This window comes from Artemia sp. Qi Xiang Cuo, chromosome 9, assembly GCF_049724085.1.
Source record: "Artemia sp. Qi Xiang Cuo chromosome 9, ASM4972408v1, whole genome shotgun sequence".
Lineage (NCBI taxonomy): Eukaryota > Metazoa > Arthropoda > Branchiopoda > Anostraca > Artemiidae > Artemia > Artemia sp. Qi Xiang Cuo.
Genome location: NC_142802.1, coordinates 24,457,135 through 24,477,835, shown reverse-complemented (window position 1 = coordinate 24,477,835; position 20,701 = coordinate 24,457,135). Strand labels below are relative to the sequence as shown.

The following is a 20,701-nucleotide window of genomic DNA, read 5'->3' as shown; positions in this document are numbered from 1 at the left end:
TCGAGTATAACAACCCCCTCACAGCTCTCAGGGCAAGGGTCGTAATTTATGCCCTGGGGGCATATAAGTTGTTTATAGAAAGCGTTGTCGTAGAAACTCAAGGAGAGCTCATTTGAATGGAAATTGGAAAGGCTAGTACTCTTTTTAATAGTCGAAAGTGATTGGAAGGTTTGACATTTTTATAATAAAGATCGATGTGGGTACAATGTATTGTATTTTTTTTTGTTTTTTGTTTAGACCAGGGCACTTAGTATCGAAGGATTTGTCATAGGAACTTTGAAAAGGGCTCATTCGATTGAAAATAGAAAGGGCTAATGCCCTTTTTAATAGTTGAATGTGATTGGAGGGCAACTAATCCCCCTTCTACGCCCACCCTCTCATTTGCCCATTATGTTGAAAAACTAAATGTTGCCTTAAGATTAAACCAAAATGCACCGTGTTAATGCTAATTTCCAATAAGGCATCTCAGCAGTATCCCAAGAACGACTGAGGGTATTGTGTTCAAACTTTCGGGACTACTTCTGCTCTTAAAATTTAACCAAAAAATAGCGTAAGTGTATCCAAGCTATCAAAGAAAGTAAACAGATTTTTTTTTGCGAATGGTATGAAGTTTTCTATTTCAGGTCAACTAGAGGAGGTATGAAACTAAATTAAACCGTACTATTTTGTGTCCAGATTTTAAAACGGTGTATGTTGTTAAAAATTGCTGAAAAATTTTCTCCAGCATACAAATAGCAGGCCAAACTATAAAGTCTTTAAAAAACGAAAAGATTTAAAGTATTATTTTCTTTTTCCCTGAAAAGACTATGTCAATACAAAACGATCAGAAATTCATTAAAAAAACTTTTTCCACAAAAGTTTTTCAAAGAAAAGTAAAGAACTCCATTAAACCAAAAATGAGTAAAAATAAAATCAAATAATCTACCAAGCGTGAAACTACCACAAATCTGCATTGATAAATAAATGACACCCAAAACGAACAGAAAATACAATAAAAAACCTAGTCAAACTCAAAACGAGCAGAAATTAACATGAGTAGGGCTCAAAATCCCTATGCTTTCCCAAGGCCATAACATGATTAGCACTTTTAGGCGTATTTACTTCAAAACATTGAGGTTTTAGTAAAACTAAGAGTGTTTCAGTAATAATAACTTGCAATTACCGACTAACATTCGTGACATTCTAATTGTTTTCCAGTGCCTATAGGGTAAGCTTTAGCCTAAGGAGCGTTGTGTCAAAGATGGCAGTGTCCCCCTCGTATGAATGTAATTCATGTTCGCTTTGGTAATATTCTTCTTTACTTTCAGGCTAGTACACTTATTATTTCTATTTATTTGCTGTTAATTTATTCACAATAAGTGATGTCTATACTTAGAACAAAACGACACCATCACAGTATATACCTTAAGTATACCATACTTAAGAACAAAAAGTACTGCCGCATGGGAATGTGTCCTTCAGAACTAGTGAGTTTTGCAAGCACTTTGATATCTTAAGCCGAAGAGGTATCTCACAGTTTTATATCTCATGAAATTTTTGTCCTTTCTGTGCCAAGATTAAAAAAGGCAGCTCCATGAAGCGTATTCTATTTTTGTTACTTGAAAATGACCCAAGAACTAAAAAATTTTGTTTGAACAATTCCTCATAAATTGTCATAAATGCTAATGGTTTAGTAAAGTCATCCCTAGAAGAGAAAAAGGGTAGGGTGTGGGTTTGTGGTTGACAATTGCCAAAATTTCGAATTTCCAGGCATAATTTTTTCATATATTTACGGGATGTTTCTTTGGATCAATAAAGATCTCCAAGACTTCCCCTTCTGTGCAGCAAGCACTTGAAAGCAATCTTTGGCAAATTTTTTTTTTGAAAGTCTTCCAGCAACGAGGAGGATACCACCCTTTAACACCCATCCTCAACACGCAGTCTAGGCGAAATCCATTTTTCAGACATGACGTTAGGAGGAAGGGTAAGTTTCTCCATGTCCAGATGACTCTGAAGGACCTATCAGAATTACTTGGAATACCTGGCTCTAAGAATACAGTTTTTGAGAAATCAGGACTCCATACCCAACAATTTGATTTGTTGACCTGTTCCGAAGAACCTAGTGTGCAAATATACAATATTGTTTATAAGATCCTAGTGAGCCAACTCACTCAAACAAAGCTTTCAAATTACTGTCCAAAAGAGTCTGTCGTTTTTTTTTCGTTTTTTATACTACGGAATGAAGGGCGTCATTGCGCGGCAACCTGTTCTCAGTAACTAAGAAGTTCCATGTTTTTTTATAGTTTTAAACCGATCCACTAACTTGAAGTTTTCAATCAACAGCATCCTGGTCTCATTTAAATCAAAATCATTGTTTTGAGAGATAACGTGGTCAAAATTTCACTTTGTAATGTCGCGATCTCTTTTTTTATTTAAAAAGGGCACAGGGACTTAAAATTTCTATTAGAATGGAACATCTTTCAATATTCTATTATAACCAATTCGGTACGATTACCTCTTGGACCCCCACTGAAAAAATAAACAAGTATCTACGGCTATTCTTCGCGGGACGCTCTCTGATGCGATAGAGGGCTGAAATCTCACGGGATTTTCAGACATCAAAGCAAATCATTGGTAGATAAAGGTAGCTTATACATGCAGCTAGATGATGCTGAAATTACTTCCAAGTCTGGTAGAAATAGAATCACCCCTTCGGTAAACCAAAGCAAATCGTTGGTAAACCTCAATAGAAAAATAAATTTAGGGTTTAGTATGTTCGATACAGACCCACCTTTTTCTATTTTGCTTTTTGCACATGGTCAAGGGCCAATAAGATTCACTAATTTGTACCTGCTTATAACATTAGCCTATAGTATGTTAATAGTGGTAATGTGGATGAAATTTAACGAGCTTTTATTAAATAGCAGGTGAAAATCGTTCCCGAGACAAGAGAAATAAGAGCCGCTCCTCATCTCCCAAGCCCAAACGTTCAATGTCTGTTCGGGCTCCTGTTCGTAATCGCCAAACTCCTCCTGCCAATGTTTCAAAGTCAAGGTCTTTTACACATCCGAATACCAAACCAGGTGGGTAAAACATTTTCATGTACGTAAACTGTTTTTTTCAACAAAACATATTGAACGTTTAATAGTTTTCCTTTTTAATATGTTAGTTCTAGCAAAGATTTAGCTTACCTTTCATTTTCAAGTCGCAGATGAAAACAATTTTGTATTGAGCTATAGTATTGAAACTATTATTGTAGCTCAGGTCCTCATTGAATTGTTTTTCCTTAATATTAAAGTTCTCTAGCTGTTCCTCTATACATTCTGGCTGCTGTTTCTTACTATCTCATTTTATGGAAATGAAGGATTATGTGAAAAATTTAGTTTATAGTTATGGCTATCTTAGTTTATTCGTATTCGTATTCGTTTAATCAAATAGCTTTCGTAGCAAACAAAACTGAACGCTAAATTATGCTATTTTTACAATCATTTAAGAAAAAAAAATCACTTACTTAATATATTAACAAAATATGGTACGAAGGAATTTGCAAATCTGTTCGTTCGGCACTTGAGGGGTTGTAGTCTGTTCTGATGCCCTGGTGAGTTTGGGGTTTGGTGCGGTTGGAGGAAGAATTGAGCGATGTTTCTCGTTTAACATGAGTGATTTCCCGAATCTCATTATCAAATCGTGTCTTCGGGCGAACAAAGTGGGCAAGCTCATAATCACAAGGGCATGCTCGTAACTCTCATACCTGGCTCCAAGAATTATTTTAGTTGCACGTTTTTGAACGTCTTCTAGTTCCTCTGACATGTAGGCAGTGTTTTGTGCTTGGGGACTTGATGCATGTCGTGTAAGCCAGTAAGAGCTGACGATCTGAGAAACCCAGCCTTCGTATACTCGTTAAACTTTGGATTGAATAGTGTCCTTTGCATACGATATTGCCTACGTGCAGTTTAAACGAGCAATCGCTTGTAAAATTTACGCCTAGTATTGTCGCGGACGAAACAGTTTGAAAGGGAACATCTGGTATTGTAATATCTCGTTTGAGCGGGTTGAAACGTAGAACTTTCGATTTCTGCTCGTTCAGTTGCAGGCTATTAGATTTACACTGGTTAACGAAGTCCGAAAAAAGTGTTGGTTCAAACTGCTGTTTTGCTACGGCGTTTTCTACTATGTATTTGAGAAGCGAAGACAAGTCGTCAACGAACTTGAAACGCTCCTCAAATTCTGCAAGGATTTTATTGATGACTGCAAGGAATAAAAGGGCAGCTAGTTTCGTTCCTTGGGGACAGCCACAAGTAAGTTCGGTCCACCCAGAGTGGATATCATCGGCAAATAACGGATATACCGATTGCCGTCGCCCTCGTAGAAAATCTCTCACTAATAGCAGCAAGTTTTTTCCAGCCCCCATCTCTTTTAGATTTGTCAATGCAATGAGGTGCTCTATAAGGTCGAATGTTTTCCTGTAGTCTGCCAAAAGTAGATCGATAACATTGTTTGGGCTGTCCAGCCACTCAACAATCAAATGGTACATCCGCACTAGGTATATTACCGTGCTACTGCCTCGTATACAGCCATATTGGTAAGTGTCTATTGAGGGTGCAATCTGCTGTATTAGGGCACGGTGGATAAAACCCTCGGCCACTTTAGCCAAGTTGGGAGTTACGGATATAGGTTTCAGCTGGTTGCAGGACTGGGGTGCTTTTACTGTCAGAATGACCTACACATAGGCCGCTTCCTATAATTGTGGGAATGATTTTTCTGAAAAACACTGATTTATGATTGATGCCATCGATTTGGCTAGAAAAGGTGAATACCCTTTCAGTAGCTTCACAGGGAGTTCACTTGGGTGTGTGGCACAGTTGTTACATAGACATTCGATTTCACAGAAGACTGATCTTTTGGACGCTTCTACAATTTCTCTAGCACGACAACTGTTCATTATATCGCTCATCTGTTCATCACTTATGATGGTGTAAAAAATGCAAATTTGTGTAAAAAACTTATTAACATTTAAGGCTGTGATCAAAACCTCTTCTATGCTGCTAATCTGTATTTCCATCCCTTTCTGTTTTCCAGTAAGCCTTTTTACCGCATCATGCCACTTGTGGGAATCTTACTTGAGGAGTGGTGCTACTTTCTCCCATATATACCTTTTCCTAGATACGCGGAGGGCTGAAACGACTTTGTTTCTCAACTTGTTCCCCTCTGATACTTCTCCCACGGCATGGAGATTGCATCGTTTTTTGATCATTATTTTGAGCTCTGAGTTTAGCCACGGCTTATCTGTTTCATAAACCAAGCGCATTTTTACAGGAAAGAATTCACTGTATTTTTGTTGCAGAGTTGAATATGGTGTCTCGACCTTTTCATTGATGTCAGTTATAGCACAGATTGCAGCAAAATTGAAGTTCGCAATCCATCTTCCAAAGGCTTGGATGAAGCTTTCACTTAGTGGTCTGTACAGCATTCTAGTCTGTTTTCGGTTTATGTATACGGTCTCTGTTCTTCGACTTCCAGCATAAAATGTTGTGATCAGATTTTGCAAGTGGTCCTAAGGAAAATGGCGATTCATAGTACGCTTCGAGATTTGTCAGTATGAGGTCCAGTATGCTTCCAGTTTCATGAGTGGGAACATCGACATATTGTTTAAGGTCCAACACGCGTGAAATCCATTTTTTTGTCGGTTAAGTTGAAGGTTTCCAAAAACTGTCAACTTGATATTGCAGATACGTCACTAATTCTCGCCTATTAAGCGCACCTTCTGGATAGTATATTGCTGCTATTATGATGCATGAGTAAGTCCTTGGTAGCCCCTACGGCTTGCACCAGAGCCAGATTGTCTCGTGGCACGAATATGAGGGAATACCAAATTATTTGCATGGTAAGTCTTCGCGGCAATAGATTCCTAAGCCACCTTCACATTGGTTGCCCTCTCTATCGCGTCTGGTATTAAAAAAGTTCAGATATCCTTTGATTGCACCCGTTTCGGTTGTCATATCCCAGCATTCAGTAGTTACTGCTAATGGTGCTAAGTTTATGCGCAAGACAAGTTCTAATTCATCAACCTTGTTGGTTATGGACTGAGCGTTGCAAAGAATCAGGTTTTATATTATTGCCCGACCTCTGCTTCTGTGGATTTTGGTTTTATTTTCTGTCAGGTCATTTTATATCGAGCATTATAAGTTATAAGGCATATGTAAGATAAGATTTATTTCTTGGAAATATCTATCACAAGTCCAGATGGGCCGAATCCACACTTTCGAGTCAATAAACACACACAAAAAAAGCAAGCAAATGTAAAAGTGCCAGTCGGGAATTTTTTTTCAAATATCAAAAGAGTGTGGGAAAAATCTCAAAAATAATCAAAATTCACAGAATTAACAGTGAATAGACTAAACAAAAGACAAGTAAAAATTTGATCTTGTGATTAAAAAAATACAAAACACAATCTATTTAAAAAAAAGAAAAAAGAAATCTTATAAATAGAAAGCTCCAAATTTTTGAAATAAACATTAAACAATTTCAGGATACGAAGGGGTGGGGTATACACTTAATTAGCACATCAACTACGGACCTGATGAAATTTCTTCTATACCCTTCAGTGGAAAATCTTATTGGTGTAAGAAGGGAGATTTTTTTAAGCAGAACGAAATTTCAGGGGGGATAGGGTAGTCGAAAGAAGGAGGAGTCTTAACGAAATTAATTATTAGAACTATTGACTTTAAAGGGTGGACTATCATATTGTTAGTAAAAGCTTCATCTAAGATGTGTTGCAAGTTTATCCTGGGCTTCTTTTAAAAACATGTTCTAGACGTATTTTTTTTCTACTTATATGTCTTGTTACTACAATATGCTTCAGTATCCAGAAACATCTATTAAACAATAAAGAGACGCTAAGTACCGTTTCCTTCTTGCGGTTTAATAACGTATACATTAAAATGAATAATTGGCTTTTTCACAGAAAAGGTAGCGTATTCTTGGTAACTATTTTAAGTGTCTATAACATGAACACTTAATAGGGATAAATATGCTTGACCAAGCCATCAATAAGCATATTAAGTGAGGCAGTAATTAACTCTACAAATCTTATACTAAAAACATTCCAACACGTTGAGAAGAACTGTCAAACTAAAAAGTCTGCCTTAAATCCAATAAAACTGACAATTAACCAAGAAAGAAATTCTGTTTTGAAAGTTGGCAGAAGTTTCGCCGATTTTGAATAAATACAGACATTTTTAACTTGAAAAGCACTACACCTATCCAGCCTTTAAGATTTAGTATTGTACAAGTATTTTTAATATAGGTTTACGATCCTTCAAGTATCATTAAAACTGAGTTTGTGGAAACAGTGTCACATTTACTTACGTCAATTATACTATTCTGCATTTTTGTCTAATTTTAGCCAGTTTTAAGGAAGAAGAAAGCGTAAGTAAACTAACTGAGACTGAAACTAAGCCGAAAAAATAGCTGATTAATTTTCTTCCATAGAATTTTTCTTTATAGAAATTTCTTTAAAATGAAACTTCCAGTTTAACATAATTCTTGATCGTGATTTAGTATGATTCTACATCAGTACTGCCGACTGGGAGGGGAGGCAATTTTACTTCCTTCGTTTATATTAAGAGGGAGAAAAATAGACTCTAGGCATCTTCATTGAAAAATATCCGTTTTTAGTATTTTCATTAATACAAATGGAAAAAAATGCCCTTCTCCCTGGATTTGGAAAAATACATTTTGCCCCCCCCCCTCTGATTTTATTTTGAATTAGTGCTACAGTTCTAGATCATTCTATATGACAAGCGATTGCTCGATTAATTTTCTTTTATAAGATTTGCTCTTTTCAGAAATTCCTTTCAAATTAAACTTCCAGCTTAACATAATTCTAGATCACGATTTAGTATGATTCTACATCAGTACTGTCAACTGGGAGAGGAGGACTTTTCCTCCCCCTCCCCCCTTCTCCCTCGAGATTAAAAAAATTTTTGGTATCTTCATTGAGAAACATCTTTTCTTAGTATTTTCATTGAAACAAATGGGAAAAAATCCCCCCCAAGATTTTGAAAAATACATCCCCCCTTCCAACTTTATCGTGAATTGGTTCTACAGTTTCATACCATTCATACAGTGTCATATCACTCTATATGAAAATTTATATATTAAAGATTTGAATAATCTTAGGGATCTTCAACGTCAACTTCAGTTTCAGCATGAAAAAGTTGACGAATACTCTAGAAAGTTGAAAAGTTCTGAAAGTTGATGAAGAGTCTTTAAAACAATATTTCAATACGACGAAAATATGATAATTAGAATAAAGAGATTTAATAGCGAATAAAACGATTTTCAGATACTTCCTATGACCCAGCACTAAAAGATGAAATCCTTCTTCACCCCCTTCAAAAGGCCCCAGCAGAACCAACCAGAGTGAAATCGCCTGAAACTCTTCTAGTTCGTTCTCCAGATCCAGTTAACTGGACTGTGCCGATTGAACCAACTAAGCCGCTCAATCAAGTCCAAGGTGTTAAGCAAAGTAAGTAGGCTCATAAGTGCATTATACATTTGGAGTTGCTTAGGTTAATAATAAATTTCTAAACAAGTTTTCTTTAATATTTTAAAGATAATTACCTGAGCTAGATTTTTGAAACTTTCAACATTTTTCATAATTTGATATTTGGGCTGATCCCTGAAAGACTCGTTCAACCGGCTCAACTCCTTTCTTTGAAATTATAAAGAAAACATACCCGGAAAGTAATTATTTAATTTCCCAATATCGGTAAAACGACCACTAAAGTAGGTGTTAGTCACTTAGATTAACGTTGAATAAAGGAGCAAATCAATCATCTTTACTTCAATCACTTTTATTAATGACAGCCTCAAAAAAATTAGGCTTGCAAACAAATCAGATTTAAAGGGCTTGACAACAAAAGTATTTTATTTCAGCAATCGCATTCGTGTAATGTTGGGACGGAATAAAGGTGGCTAGGTTGAAAATATTACCCCTGTCTAGCATTTAACAAGTGCTTCTTAGTAAAAAGATTTTAAAGGATATATTGGTGATCAGTCCATCAATATTATTCCTAGTAAATAACAGCTCTCTGATCTTGTGTTTCCCGATTATATAAGCCCCATTTACATGACTCTCACCAGATGACTACCCCCAGCTCCCGTTCCTAGTCACGCAGCTTTATCCCGAATGACTCTGAGGTTATGAGACAGCCACAGGGCAACGAAGAGGGACAGAGATGCCAACAACCAATCTAGGTCGTAAAAAAGCAATCTTTATTGACGCCAAACATGAATAATTTATTAAACATAGTTTTACTTTCAATAAATCATACACTGTCATATTTATTGTCCCTTTCGAACCTGAACCTTTTGGCGTTTGCAAATTTCACCCATCTTGATGATACTTGGTGGAATTATCGGTGGGATTATGTCTTTTCACCCTACACATAAATCACCCCACATATGTGGGGTGATTTTACTTTAGCTTTATAAAGCTCGTACATCTTTTTCTTTGTCTTTTTTTTCTGAAGAGAAATTTCGGAGAATCTCATAAAGAAATGTCTCTGCAAACTGAATCAAATTTGCATTCAATGCACTGTTACAAAATTAGTTTATCAGCGTTATTTTTACAGCTGTCATATGAATTCTACAAACTTGAGAAAAGGAAAAATGTGAATTTGAATTTCGATTGACTCTAAAATTTTAACAATAGCCTTTTATAAAGAAAAGCATTTTAGGACTCATTCGAAAAAAGTACTAACTGGCTCAAAATGTAACAAAAATCAATCGAAGATGTATGTTCTTCATAGATATTACAATTTTGAAAAATTATCTCTAAAATGAGTTTAATATTGCAACAACTTTATTAATTTGTCATGTACATATCTGATAGAGTATCAAGTTACCATGGACATATTCAAGGGGGTAAGGGGTTTATGAATCTAATTTTCATTTAGGTGCCATGTTATGACACTTAAGAATGTATTATGGTAGTGTGTCGCAGCTGCATAAAAGGGCTCCGCAAAGAGACTCATAGAGAGGAAGGGATGAGTATGCGGTATCACTTTAACTCTGAATATTTTCCAGGCTCTTGGATGCCAGAACCTCCTTAACTCCAAAACCTAACAACGCCAGTGGACAGCAAGAACCTTGCACTTTAATTTTGACTAAATTTTTAAAGAGCTATACCAACTGTTCATCGACTTCAAACAAGCCTTTGGCCTGATCTGGCGAGATAGTCTCTGGTATATCTTGGCTCACTACGCAATTCTCGTTAATATTATCGATATTATAAGGAGTATGTACGAGAAGGCAAGAACCATGGTGCGGACTAGTGAAGGACTTAATGGAGAGTTTTCGTCCTCTAAATTGGTTTTCCAACGATGTCTTCTCTTACACATTCTTCTATGCCTATTCCTATTCCTATGTGGTCACACTTGTCCCTAAAAACACGGCAATTGTCCCTGCTTGCATATGCTGATGACAGTGTAAGGCTGCCCCTACTATCAGGGCTAAAAATGTGGTAGCGTGTTATGACTTAGGCTTTGGGAAAGGATCGGTACTCAAAATTCAGTGCCAACTGATATTTATTATAAAAAGATATAAAAGGACGTTATTCTAACTCTAATTATAATATTAATATTTCTCAATCTCTTCATGGTCTGTTGTCTAATATTCTTTGAGTGTGCTTGTTCAATCCACGAATGTTTACCGGAAAAAAGGGTTTACTTAATTCTAGGCTATCTAATGTTTCTAATTGAAATGACTACACTTAAATAATCAGACTGACTTGGGTACTTGTGTAATTAAAGTTCTTTGTGTCAAATTATTGTTCCTAGGAAAAACCTTTTTATCAAATCTCAATGGTCGTGTAAGTTAAACCAAGCTTCGGGCTTATATTCTGAAAAGGAGATCGGTGTTCTTTGGAAATTTGATAATCTACAACTTTCTAGAAAAAATAGCATCTTTGGACGGAAGAGATTAGAAATCATAATGTAGCAATTTAATGTCTCCTTTATTCCCTATCCATTCAGTTTAAACATTAGGGCTGCCTCTATAAATGATTAGCGCGTGTTGAAATGCTAAAGTGGTTAAAAGGAGAAACCGACTCCCTCTTTCGTATAACGTAAGAGAAATCACTAAGGGGTGAGTATTGTATTGTCCTATAGTTCCAATCTTCTTATATGTGAGATTTTAATAGATGCTAGGTAAATCCCAAAGGGTACTAAGCTGGAAGAAAGAGGCAAAAAGGGCTCTTTAATTTATTCTTTAAGGTCAAGGAGTTTATGTTGTAGTTAAACCTTAGGTTGTTCCCACGTTCAAGTTTCTAAGACGAACTAATTTTATTTGTCTTCCAATCCTTAGAAAATGCTGTATTTTCTGTATGTCCACCTAGGGCCCCAAGTCTTTCTAATCCAAGATATCACAAATCACTAAATTATAATAAAATGTCGTGCTTTGCCTTCAACACTAGTTTTTATTCTTATGTCTCCTGTATACTTATTAAATTTATTACTTAGCCTGGTTTATCCAGGTGACAGAAATCTTTAGAACTTTACTTCTTATCTTAATTTTTTTTTCAAAGGGGAGTTCAGACCGACGGTGGTAGCCAATCTTAATTACAAGGAAGGCACTTACTCGTTGTTAGTTCCAAAAAAGACTATCCCATCTCTCTCTCTGAACCATTATTTTAAGCTTTGTCTTACTTTGTCAAACTTTTCTTCTATTGGCGAGAGACCAGTTTTGATGCAATTCCTCTTTTTTTGCAATAAGGCTAATAATAATTCTTTGTTCAAAATGTCGGTTTCCGCTTTCCCTTTTCAAAATACTGTTTTTTTTCTATATCTTGTCATGTGATTATTGTCGCGTAATATTCTAGCCACTAAACTCTGATTTTGAAACGGTCCGGTTTATTTGCATTTTATGGACCTTGTTGAATCAAGGGTATTCTTATTCAAGTCTGATTTCACAATGTTAGGTTTGTTTTTCTTACACAAAGAAAAATAATGCTTCGTTACTTTTACCATTACCCAAAAGTGATAGTAAAGCTTTGCTATTTTTTACAATTTAGTCAGGTTATGATAGCTTTCTCACAACAGTAATCGTCTGAATGGAAAAATAGAGGATCTCCAAGCCAGTGGAAACACAATCGACAATGCAGCTAGTTCCTTCGGAATTAGGATAAACGCAAGCAAGACCAAGGCGATGAGAATGTCACGGCCCGCAGGGACTGCCCCTCCCCCTCACCACAGTCACTGTTTAGGGCAAGGAAACTGAATGGCTCGACCAGTTTGTTTACCTAGTAAGTGTGCTGACATCCCCAAATGACTGCTTAAAAGACATCAAACGACGCATAGCTCTTGCCTCCGTATGAATCAAATCACTGCGTTCTATAAATACCTGGGCTTGAAACTGAATATACGAATTTTTGGTGCCTTAGTGGTTCCAGTTAAAATGTATGAAGTGGAAACATGGATTCTAAAGACTGATGACAAGCACCAACTGGCGGCATTCGAAACTAAATCGCTTCGAAAGCTCACTGGCATCACTTATCTTGATCGAATATCAAAAGAACGGTTACTGTCCTCCTTGAATTACCCTTAAATTATCATGCAGACAATCCAACTCCAACAGCTTCGATGGTTAGAACACATTCATTATATGTTCCTGTCCAGCTGCCCAAAATAGTCTTTGAAGAAAGAACTAATGCCTCTCGCCCAAGAGAACTACCTCCCAAGCGCTGGCGGGAAAACGTTTCTAATCACCCCTTCCCAGGACTACGACAAACACGGAGGCATACCGAAAATACTGTTTTGATGCGATTTGAACAGAAGCCTCAAATCGGCCAAACCGGGCTGGATGGGAGTTAAGTTAAGATTATGCTTGAGCAGGGGATCAGAAAACTACTTTTTTGTAGGAGAGGTGGTCACAACAACGTGGACTACCTTCTTTTCGAATTTCTCGATGGGGAGAAAAACATTGATAAACAAAGAGCGAATCCCCTCCCCCCTATTCCCCTGTGTTCAGGCATGGAGGTTTGACATGAAACCGGAGGCAGGAACTACACTGCAAATCTATCGCTTGCTCTGGTTTGGCTACATGTGTAGAAGACCACGCAAAATGCTAGCGAAAAAGACACTACGCTGCAAACCACTTTCAGGATGGAAGAAGCATTGGGGCAGACAAATCAAGACAAGGATGAGCACTGACGAGACAATGGCTTCCGTTGAGATCTTGACTGGCAGGAAATAGTCAGCCTACAGGCCCATAGCTAAGCAAAGTGAACATCAACTGTCTGCAGCGTCCTTGAACCAGGGAGAGCTACTGCCCAGCTTGCGTCCTGATTCAAGAACAAGTAAGTAGGTACAAGCCAGCTTTGAGACAATTGCAGTGGGACTAAAATTAATTTAATGAGCATCAGAGGGTGAAAGTTATTTGTCCGTTGAAAAATCGAATCTTGAATACTTACGCACAGTGTCGTAAATTTTGTCCATTATCCTGAACAATTTGAATAAAATATAGATGCTAGATTTTCGCTGTTCACTGACGAGATAAGCTTACCATTAAGTAATACTTTATCTCATAGAAATTTTAATTCTAGATTCTGAAGGGCCTCGCTGCCTTGGCGAGTTGCGCGTCACAATGAATGTCCGTCCTCTTGGCAAGCCAGCGAATTCTTCAGCTCCGTCTGCAGGTATGACTTCACAAGACTCCCTTGGCTATTACTCAGAAAATGATCAGATCACTGAGTGAGACTTACTGTGATTTAGACCCTTTTCGTGATATAAAATTAACTTCTTTTTTTTGTTAACTGTAGCTGAAAATGTATCTAAAATGTAGCAGGAATCCACAATGGAGAGTAATATGCCCATGTTTGTGTATAAACGAGTAGTCTAGATTTATTTTATAATTAGTAATAAGATATAGGTAAATAATGTATAACCATCGTCGCATGGGATTCATTCTATAATAAGTCTAATACTAAAGATTAGTGTGATACCCGTCATATTTACGGATACCTGCATATGAATTAGTTAATGCCTTCATTTACCCCCCCCCCTCTAAGCATACTTCCGCGGTTTCACTATCCTTCATAGCCAAACTTACAGTCAGACATGTGTTATGAGGGAAAGGAGAGCGTTTATATTTTAGAAACTTCGTTAAGTCGACATTTGTTTTAGTACATGTGGGAAGTTTTTCTTACAGTCCGTGTTAACACATTCCACTACTTCACGCAAAAGAATTAAATACCCCCCCCCCCCTTTAGGTGTGAACTTGTTGCTGAAATTTTTTAATGCTCTACTATAATTTACATTGGCACGTGTGAAAAAAAGTTCATTCCGATTCTCTATTGTGTCCTGGATTCAGTCTACACTATTAAAAAAAGACGAGGTAAAAGTGTAGAAGAGCAACTATTTGGAAATTGGAAAGTTGTAGAGATACTATACGGGGCTTTTGATAGTCGATATACCAGGTCTTGTATGACTTGCTTTCCCAGATTTCTCCAGGTACAACAACTAGAAAAAGGGTTAAGATACAAACACGAAAACACCTTCCTGGCCCCAAGCTTTAGTTGTGGATCCATTTATGAAAATGCCATTTACGTATCACAACAACTTTTTGAGCAAGCGCAAAGCTATTCTGAACTTTCCCCAGACACTAAAATAAAGCCATCCAGCTTTTTTTTCTAATCAAAAATCCAAGTCTCTATCGCATAAGACAAAAAAAAAATTCTTACGAATACCATAGACTTAAATATCACTTTAATTCAGAGAAGAGGTTATAAAGAATAAAAGAAATAACAAGAAAATCTTGTTGCAAGAAAAAAAAGAATCTCTGATACGTTATATTCACTGAGATATTTTTAGCTCCTTTCGATGCAAAAAAAAAATAATCAAAAACGAAAATATTAGAGGGCTATTCTGACATATTACTTCTTTCCAAAAAAAAAAAGTAGGAAAAATAGGAAACGAACCTTCAACAAGAATAAGGAACAGAAAAAATCTTCTGGGTCGTAAAAAAGGGAGGGGGTAAGCGTCCCCGGTCGTTGATGCTAAAAGGTACCAGCAACGAGATTTTTTTAAGGCGACTGAGCTAGTTATTTTCTAGTTCATATAACGCTTTCCGGGGGGAGGCTAGTTGAGTATCAGGTGTCACCAATCCTAGGAATGACGCTATTTTTGTCTGTATTCCTTTCCCTTGAATGTTGCTACTATGTGCTTATAGCTTCCATTTAAGCATACCTTATTTTCAATGATTCTGGCATGCTTGTTATCTGCTTCGTCTTTAGTATATTAACCTATTAGCTATTAGCTTTATCAAACTAAAACACATTCCTATATAGTTATTCCAACTTGCGCTTACTTACAACTTTTCTACTGCCAATGATTCCCCTATGCTTAGGTTTTTTACCGTAGTTTAGCCATAAATAATTTCGTAGATCAAACTGTCTTTCTATTCACAGAACTTACAAATGAAAATACAGTTAAAACCGGTAAAAACTTAAACAAAGGGGTGGAGCAAAAAAAAACAGACTTTAAACAATAAAATCCGAAAAGGATTTTAGCCATTGCTTAGTTTAGCCATCCTAAAAATATAAAATCCAAATTGAATAAAAAAAATGAGTTCGTCCTTTTTTTGCCAGTGAAGAAAAACAAAATCAATTATTGCAGCAACCCAAAGCCAACCACTAGTGAAAAGGGGGAAAAGAATTTTTTTCAAGGGAAAATGCAAAAGCATCTTGACAAAAGAGAAAACAAAAAGAAAAACAACATGCCCTAAGTTCCATTGAACCTTAAATAAAGGTTGAAAAAACAACAATTTAAGAACAAAAAAATTAATATAGAAATAAATTGTTAAGCTGAAAGTATGAAACGTATTAATGAAAGATAAATTATCTTCTTTACATTCTTTTCCAAGAGATGTTTTTCTTGTCGCACCGAGGAAACACTGGCTGAATTTTTTTCCAAAAAATTTCGTAATTTTTTTTTCTTGGCTAGCTAGAAAAAAAAGGTTTGTTTCTCATTTGGTTATATGTCGGCGTATCAAGCTAGTGCTCCTTGTTCTATAGTTCCTTGTTTTATAGCCGTATAGTTCCTTTGTTAATTCTTACTTCCTTTTATAGTTGAAATTTGATAGCCCAGTAACAAAAACCCACTTCCAAAGTTTTAAAGCCTTAACATAAAAAATCATAAGATCTACCTCCAAAATGGATAACATTAGGGGGGCTTTTTTTTCTATGAAGCATGAAAAAATAAAGAGATCGACGATCAATTTGATTGCTGTTAATAGTTCAATTATTTGTTCTACGTGTGTGATCAAGTTATTTAGACATCTAGAAAAATAACCAATGGTATATTTTTTAAGGAATTTTTTTCCCAGTGACATCCTATTTAGTCGTTCCGTAAAATCTTGGTCTAAATTCCTAGTTCAGCTGTGACTAATCTAAAGTGGGTGAAGTAAGAAAGATGGTATTGCATGTCGCCCATCTCTCATAGGATGGTAAAACTGAACAGTTTAGTTTGATGATGGAAAAATATTACTGTAAGAAAAAAAACTACAAATAATCAAGGTTCTGTCTTTCACAATCTTCTAACATCCATCATTTCTGCTTTTTGCTTGCCTAGTCATGTAACTTCTGTTGCGTTGGAAGTGAGCCGTGCCCAGAAGGTCTTTCGTATTGAAAGGGGTGTTTGGGGTCAGAATATTCTATTATAAATCATACAATGTATAAATAGTGGCCTTTCCAAGATATTTACTTAAACGGGAAGATTTTTTAGTAGTGAGAACAGGATATGCAAACAATTAGAAACTTATTTTGAGAGAAGGGCGTGAACTAAAAAAAAAAAGCACAAAAATGAACTAGTTATTATGTGGGCGGCATTGCAAATTGTGAAGAAAATCTCCAGACTTCAAGAGATTATTGGCCAAAAGCATCCTCACAACACATTCTCCCCTACGTACTTTACAAGGGTAAGACAAGAATAGATCTGGGTCTCGGAATTTCCTATTGATGTCGAAAGAAAATTTCAGAAATAGTCTAAATTAAAAAAAAACTAAATACATGTAAGGATTGAAAATTATAGTGAAAGAGACCTTGCTATAGAAGCCATTGAGACCTTGCATATAATGGCTTATATGCAAGGTCTGAAAGAGACCTGGCATATAAGCCATTGTGTTTAAGCAAATAATACCTTGGGGAAAATGACAATGTCCATCAACCTATTGAAAATCTGATTGTGATGCTATTCAATAATCTTAATATGCAAGTTCGATCATTTTCAAGTGAGAAACTCATGTGCATCTAAAGTTGTTTTACGATTTTGTCATTATATTGGGAATTATTTAAAAGATAATAATTTTACTTTATAAGCTATTCTATTTTCTCTTTTTTTTATTATAAATGTGACACCAAATTGTGTAATTACTGGTACTTAAACGCTTTACTTAGTAATATTAACAGTTTGAAGCTTTGCTCTTTTAGGTTTGACTTTTACTTACCTTTGTTCGCTATTCTGTTGTTTTGTTGCTTTTTGTGGTTTCCTTTGTAGTTTGTTTTATATGTTGCCTGTTTTATAAATAAAACTTATGCTTTTCGAATCCTATATGCATACTTTGTTTCTACTGTGCAATTTTTGTTAGGAAATAATTTACTTCGTTCATCATTATTTGTAACTAAAACATGTGGTTCGTTGACCAAGACATTAACCTGCTCGTGCTATTGGCACATCGATGAAAGTGGAAAGACCTCCCTCGCCTCCCTAGAGAAATGTAAATGTTTCTTTTCGTACACATTTGACTGTTTCGTTTTTTCTCTCTCTCTCTTTTAAATGTCAAAATCTTGCTTAACTCCTTTTTGTCGTGATATGTCTAACGCTCAAAATGATCCTTGAGCTCTAAACTCATTATCCAAGGTAAGGATATATTTTCTAAGCCTCGAAATTTCATAGAGCTCTACTCTAGTCTTGATATTTCAGTTTTTCCTAAGGAAGGACGCACATTTTCCCATAGCGTCTAAGACTAAAAAAAACAAGTTGGACACTGTTTTAATGGTGATGGGTCCTCTTTGAAATTTTTTTAAAACGTTTTGAAGTAGAGAGCCTAGTCCTACTGAATTTCTCTTTAAATAATACAGCAGATCTTGGCAACTTTGTTATATTCCAACGAACAGGTCATTTCAGGTAGCATTAAATACGCTACCAACATTTCTTACATACAGGACGTTTTCACTGAAAATGCGTTTTCTGGAATAAGCAGAGGTTTTCAAGCCGAAGATGCGATCAAACAAAATTTAGATGAAGATGACATTTACAAATTTGCCTTACGTTTTTATCCCCATATCTTTTCCTCTCTTTCTCCCTTTTCCTTCATACCGTAAAAATAACTTGTCTCTCAAACAGTAAGATTGTATTGCCGTAAAATCTTACTTTCAAGACCTTGCTCTGTATTAGCATATTCACAGCTAAATTCTACCATAGACAATCATCTAAAATACGAATTAAATGTAGTTTTACCACACCAATAATATCATAATGGGATGTTTCTGAAATAGCTTAACATTTGTATGTACTGCTAGTTTCCTACTGAAATAGTTTAATAAAAAAAAAAAAAAAAAAAAAAAAACAGTTTTCTAGAAAGCAAAGCCTAGCTCGTACGCCCATATTCATTGAGTAAATAAATCTAACCCAAACTGTTTCATATTAAAAAAAAATGTTTAATTTTCCTTTATATAAGCGAAATGTAATCTGGTTATACTAATATTCAAACAAAAGCAGCATTAACGTTCCAAACACAAAAACGCAAATGTTGTCTTTTTAAACTCTTTCTTGCACCAGGATTTGACGTGCTGTAAGAAACAGACTAACTGTAGTAAAATTCATGAAGCATTATTTTAGAAGGATCTTGAATGCTCTAAGATAAATAGAATTACAGCATAAAAGATTGTGAGCAGCTTCATTTTAACACGCAGTCACTTAGCTGCTAAGCTGGTTCAAGTTGGCTCGTGAGCTATGTGGTGCTATGCTTTAAATGATCAGGTTAACGCCAAGGCCCACGTGGTACCTACATTTGAGTAATTATTACTGTAACTTTCACTTGGGGCAGGGGGCCATAGATTTCCCTTTGCTTATGAAATGCGAGACGACTAATCTTTGAGGATTAATTTTGAGAGGCGGCCAAACAGAAGCTACAAATAGAGGCAAAAAAAGAAGCCTCGGGCAGTAAGGTCAATGAGGGGTGTTGGCCAAAGTATCCACCACATACAGTGTGATCAGTTGTGGTACTTATATTTGAGTAACTATTAGCGTAACTTCCACTGGGGAGGGGGCCATAGATTTACCTCAGTTTACGAAATGCAAGACAACTAAATCTTTGAGGATTAATTTTGTGAGGCGGCCAAACAGAAACAACAAAGAGGCAAAAAAAAAGCCTCGGGCAGAGTGAGGTCAATGAGGGGTGTTGGACAGCGTATCCATCCCATATGGTACGATAAGTTAGAAGTGATAGTATTATTTATTCCTGCCGTTCCTCGTCCAGGAAGCCAATTCTATCAAGATTATTCTTCAAAGTTACGATATCCTAAATTATTCGAAAGCAAGGCAACCAAGCTTGACTCTAGGCAATCAAGCCAAGCCTAGAATTGAGGATAAAGATACGGTTTCCAATAGCTTTGGTAATAATCTTCTTGGTCACTAATTTTTGACGATTTGCGAAGAATTTTATACTTTTATTTAAAAATAAGATTGGTCAGCAAACATTGCTTTTTTGTTTCAGATAACGATGGGTGACATAGCAATGAATAATCGTGGACAAACGTCTACTCATACATTTCTACGTCTTTTAGAGTTTACTTCTTCAAGTTTTTACATAATCTTGTAAAGGCATACTCAAATCTGTACATCATTGGGTTTAAAGGTTTCCTTAGAAAATAAGAGTGGGGGATATTTAGGGCTCTGGATTCTTTCTTGTTGAAACAAAAATGCAGGAATATTCAGTTCCCAGATATCTGGTTAGAATTCTGAAAAAAAGGGTTTCATTATACCACTACAGGATTACTTTTTTTTTAAGATGCAATATGTACCTAAATCTCTCGTACATTTTAGTTATTTCAAGCATCAACTCAATAAAAATTCTCATTTCACTTTTGGTGTATTTAAATAGGGATCTCTAGTTCACGTTTAGACATTAGCTGAAAATATAAACAAATTTAATCTAATGTCCAAAGGTTTGCTAGAAAATGCATTCTTACGCTTCCAAATTTGGAGCATTAGGTGCAAAATTTGACATTAATATCAGAGTACGGTCAACAAGATTGAAAACTGGCACTAATATGGAAAAAAAAAAAAATAAAATCACCGACACCATATAGCATTCGACGTTTCTTGGCATTTTTTCAGTATAATAATAAGGCAAAATTAGTCTAGTAATAAGTGTCTGGTGTCATTTTCTGAAGAAAAAAAAAAATTACGAAGCTTGAAAAAAAAGCCAAGAAACGTCAAGCACTAGATGACGTCAGAACCTTTTTTATTATTATTATTATTATTTATTTTTGTCATTGGCTCTAGTTTCTACTCTCGTAAGTTACCTCTTTGATTAATTCGACAAAACAAAATACACGATGAAGACAAAAGTTTCAAATATACGTTTCGTGTGTGTGTCTACAAACGTGAAAGTAGCATTATAAGCAAAAAACAAAATAGAAAAAAATAATAATAATAAT

At 35.8% G+C, this 20,701-nt stretch overlaps 1 protein-coding gene across 2 annotated transcripts in view; it reads left to right on the top strand.

Annotated features, from left to right (window-relative positions):
* The window catches only part of LOC148948476 (uncharacterized), a 33,489-nt gene that overhangs the window by 9,027 nt on the left and 3,761 nt on the right, over window positions 1-20,701 (top strand). For both annotated transcript variants that reach the window (XM_089094406.1, XM_089094405.1), the window contains 3 exons: window positions 2,904-3,062; window positions 8,327-8,509; window positions 13,586-13,678. In XM_089094406.1, coding sequence (XP_088950532.1) covers window positions 2,904-3,062; window positions 8,327-8,509; window positions 13,586-13,678 — 435 coding nt within the window. The remainder of the gene's footprint in view (window positions 1-2,903; window positions 3,063-8,326; window positions 8,510-13,585; window positions 13,679-20,701) is intronic.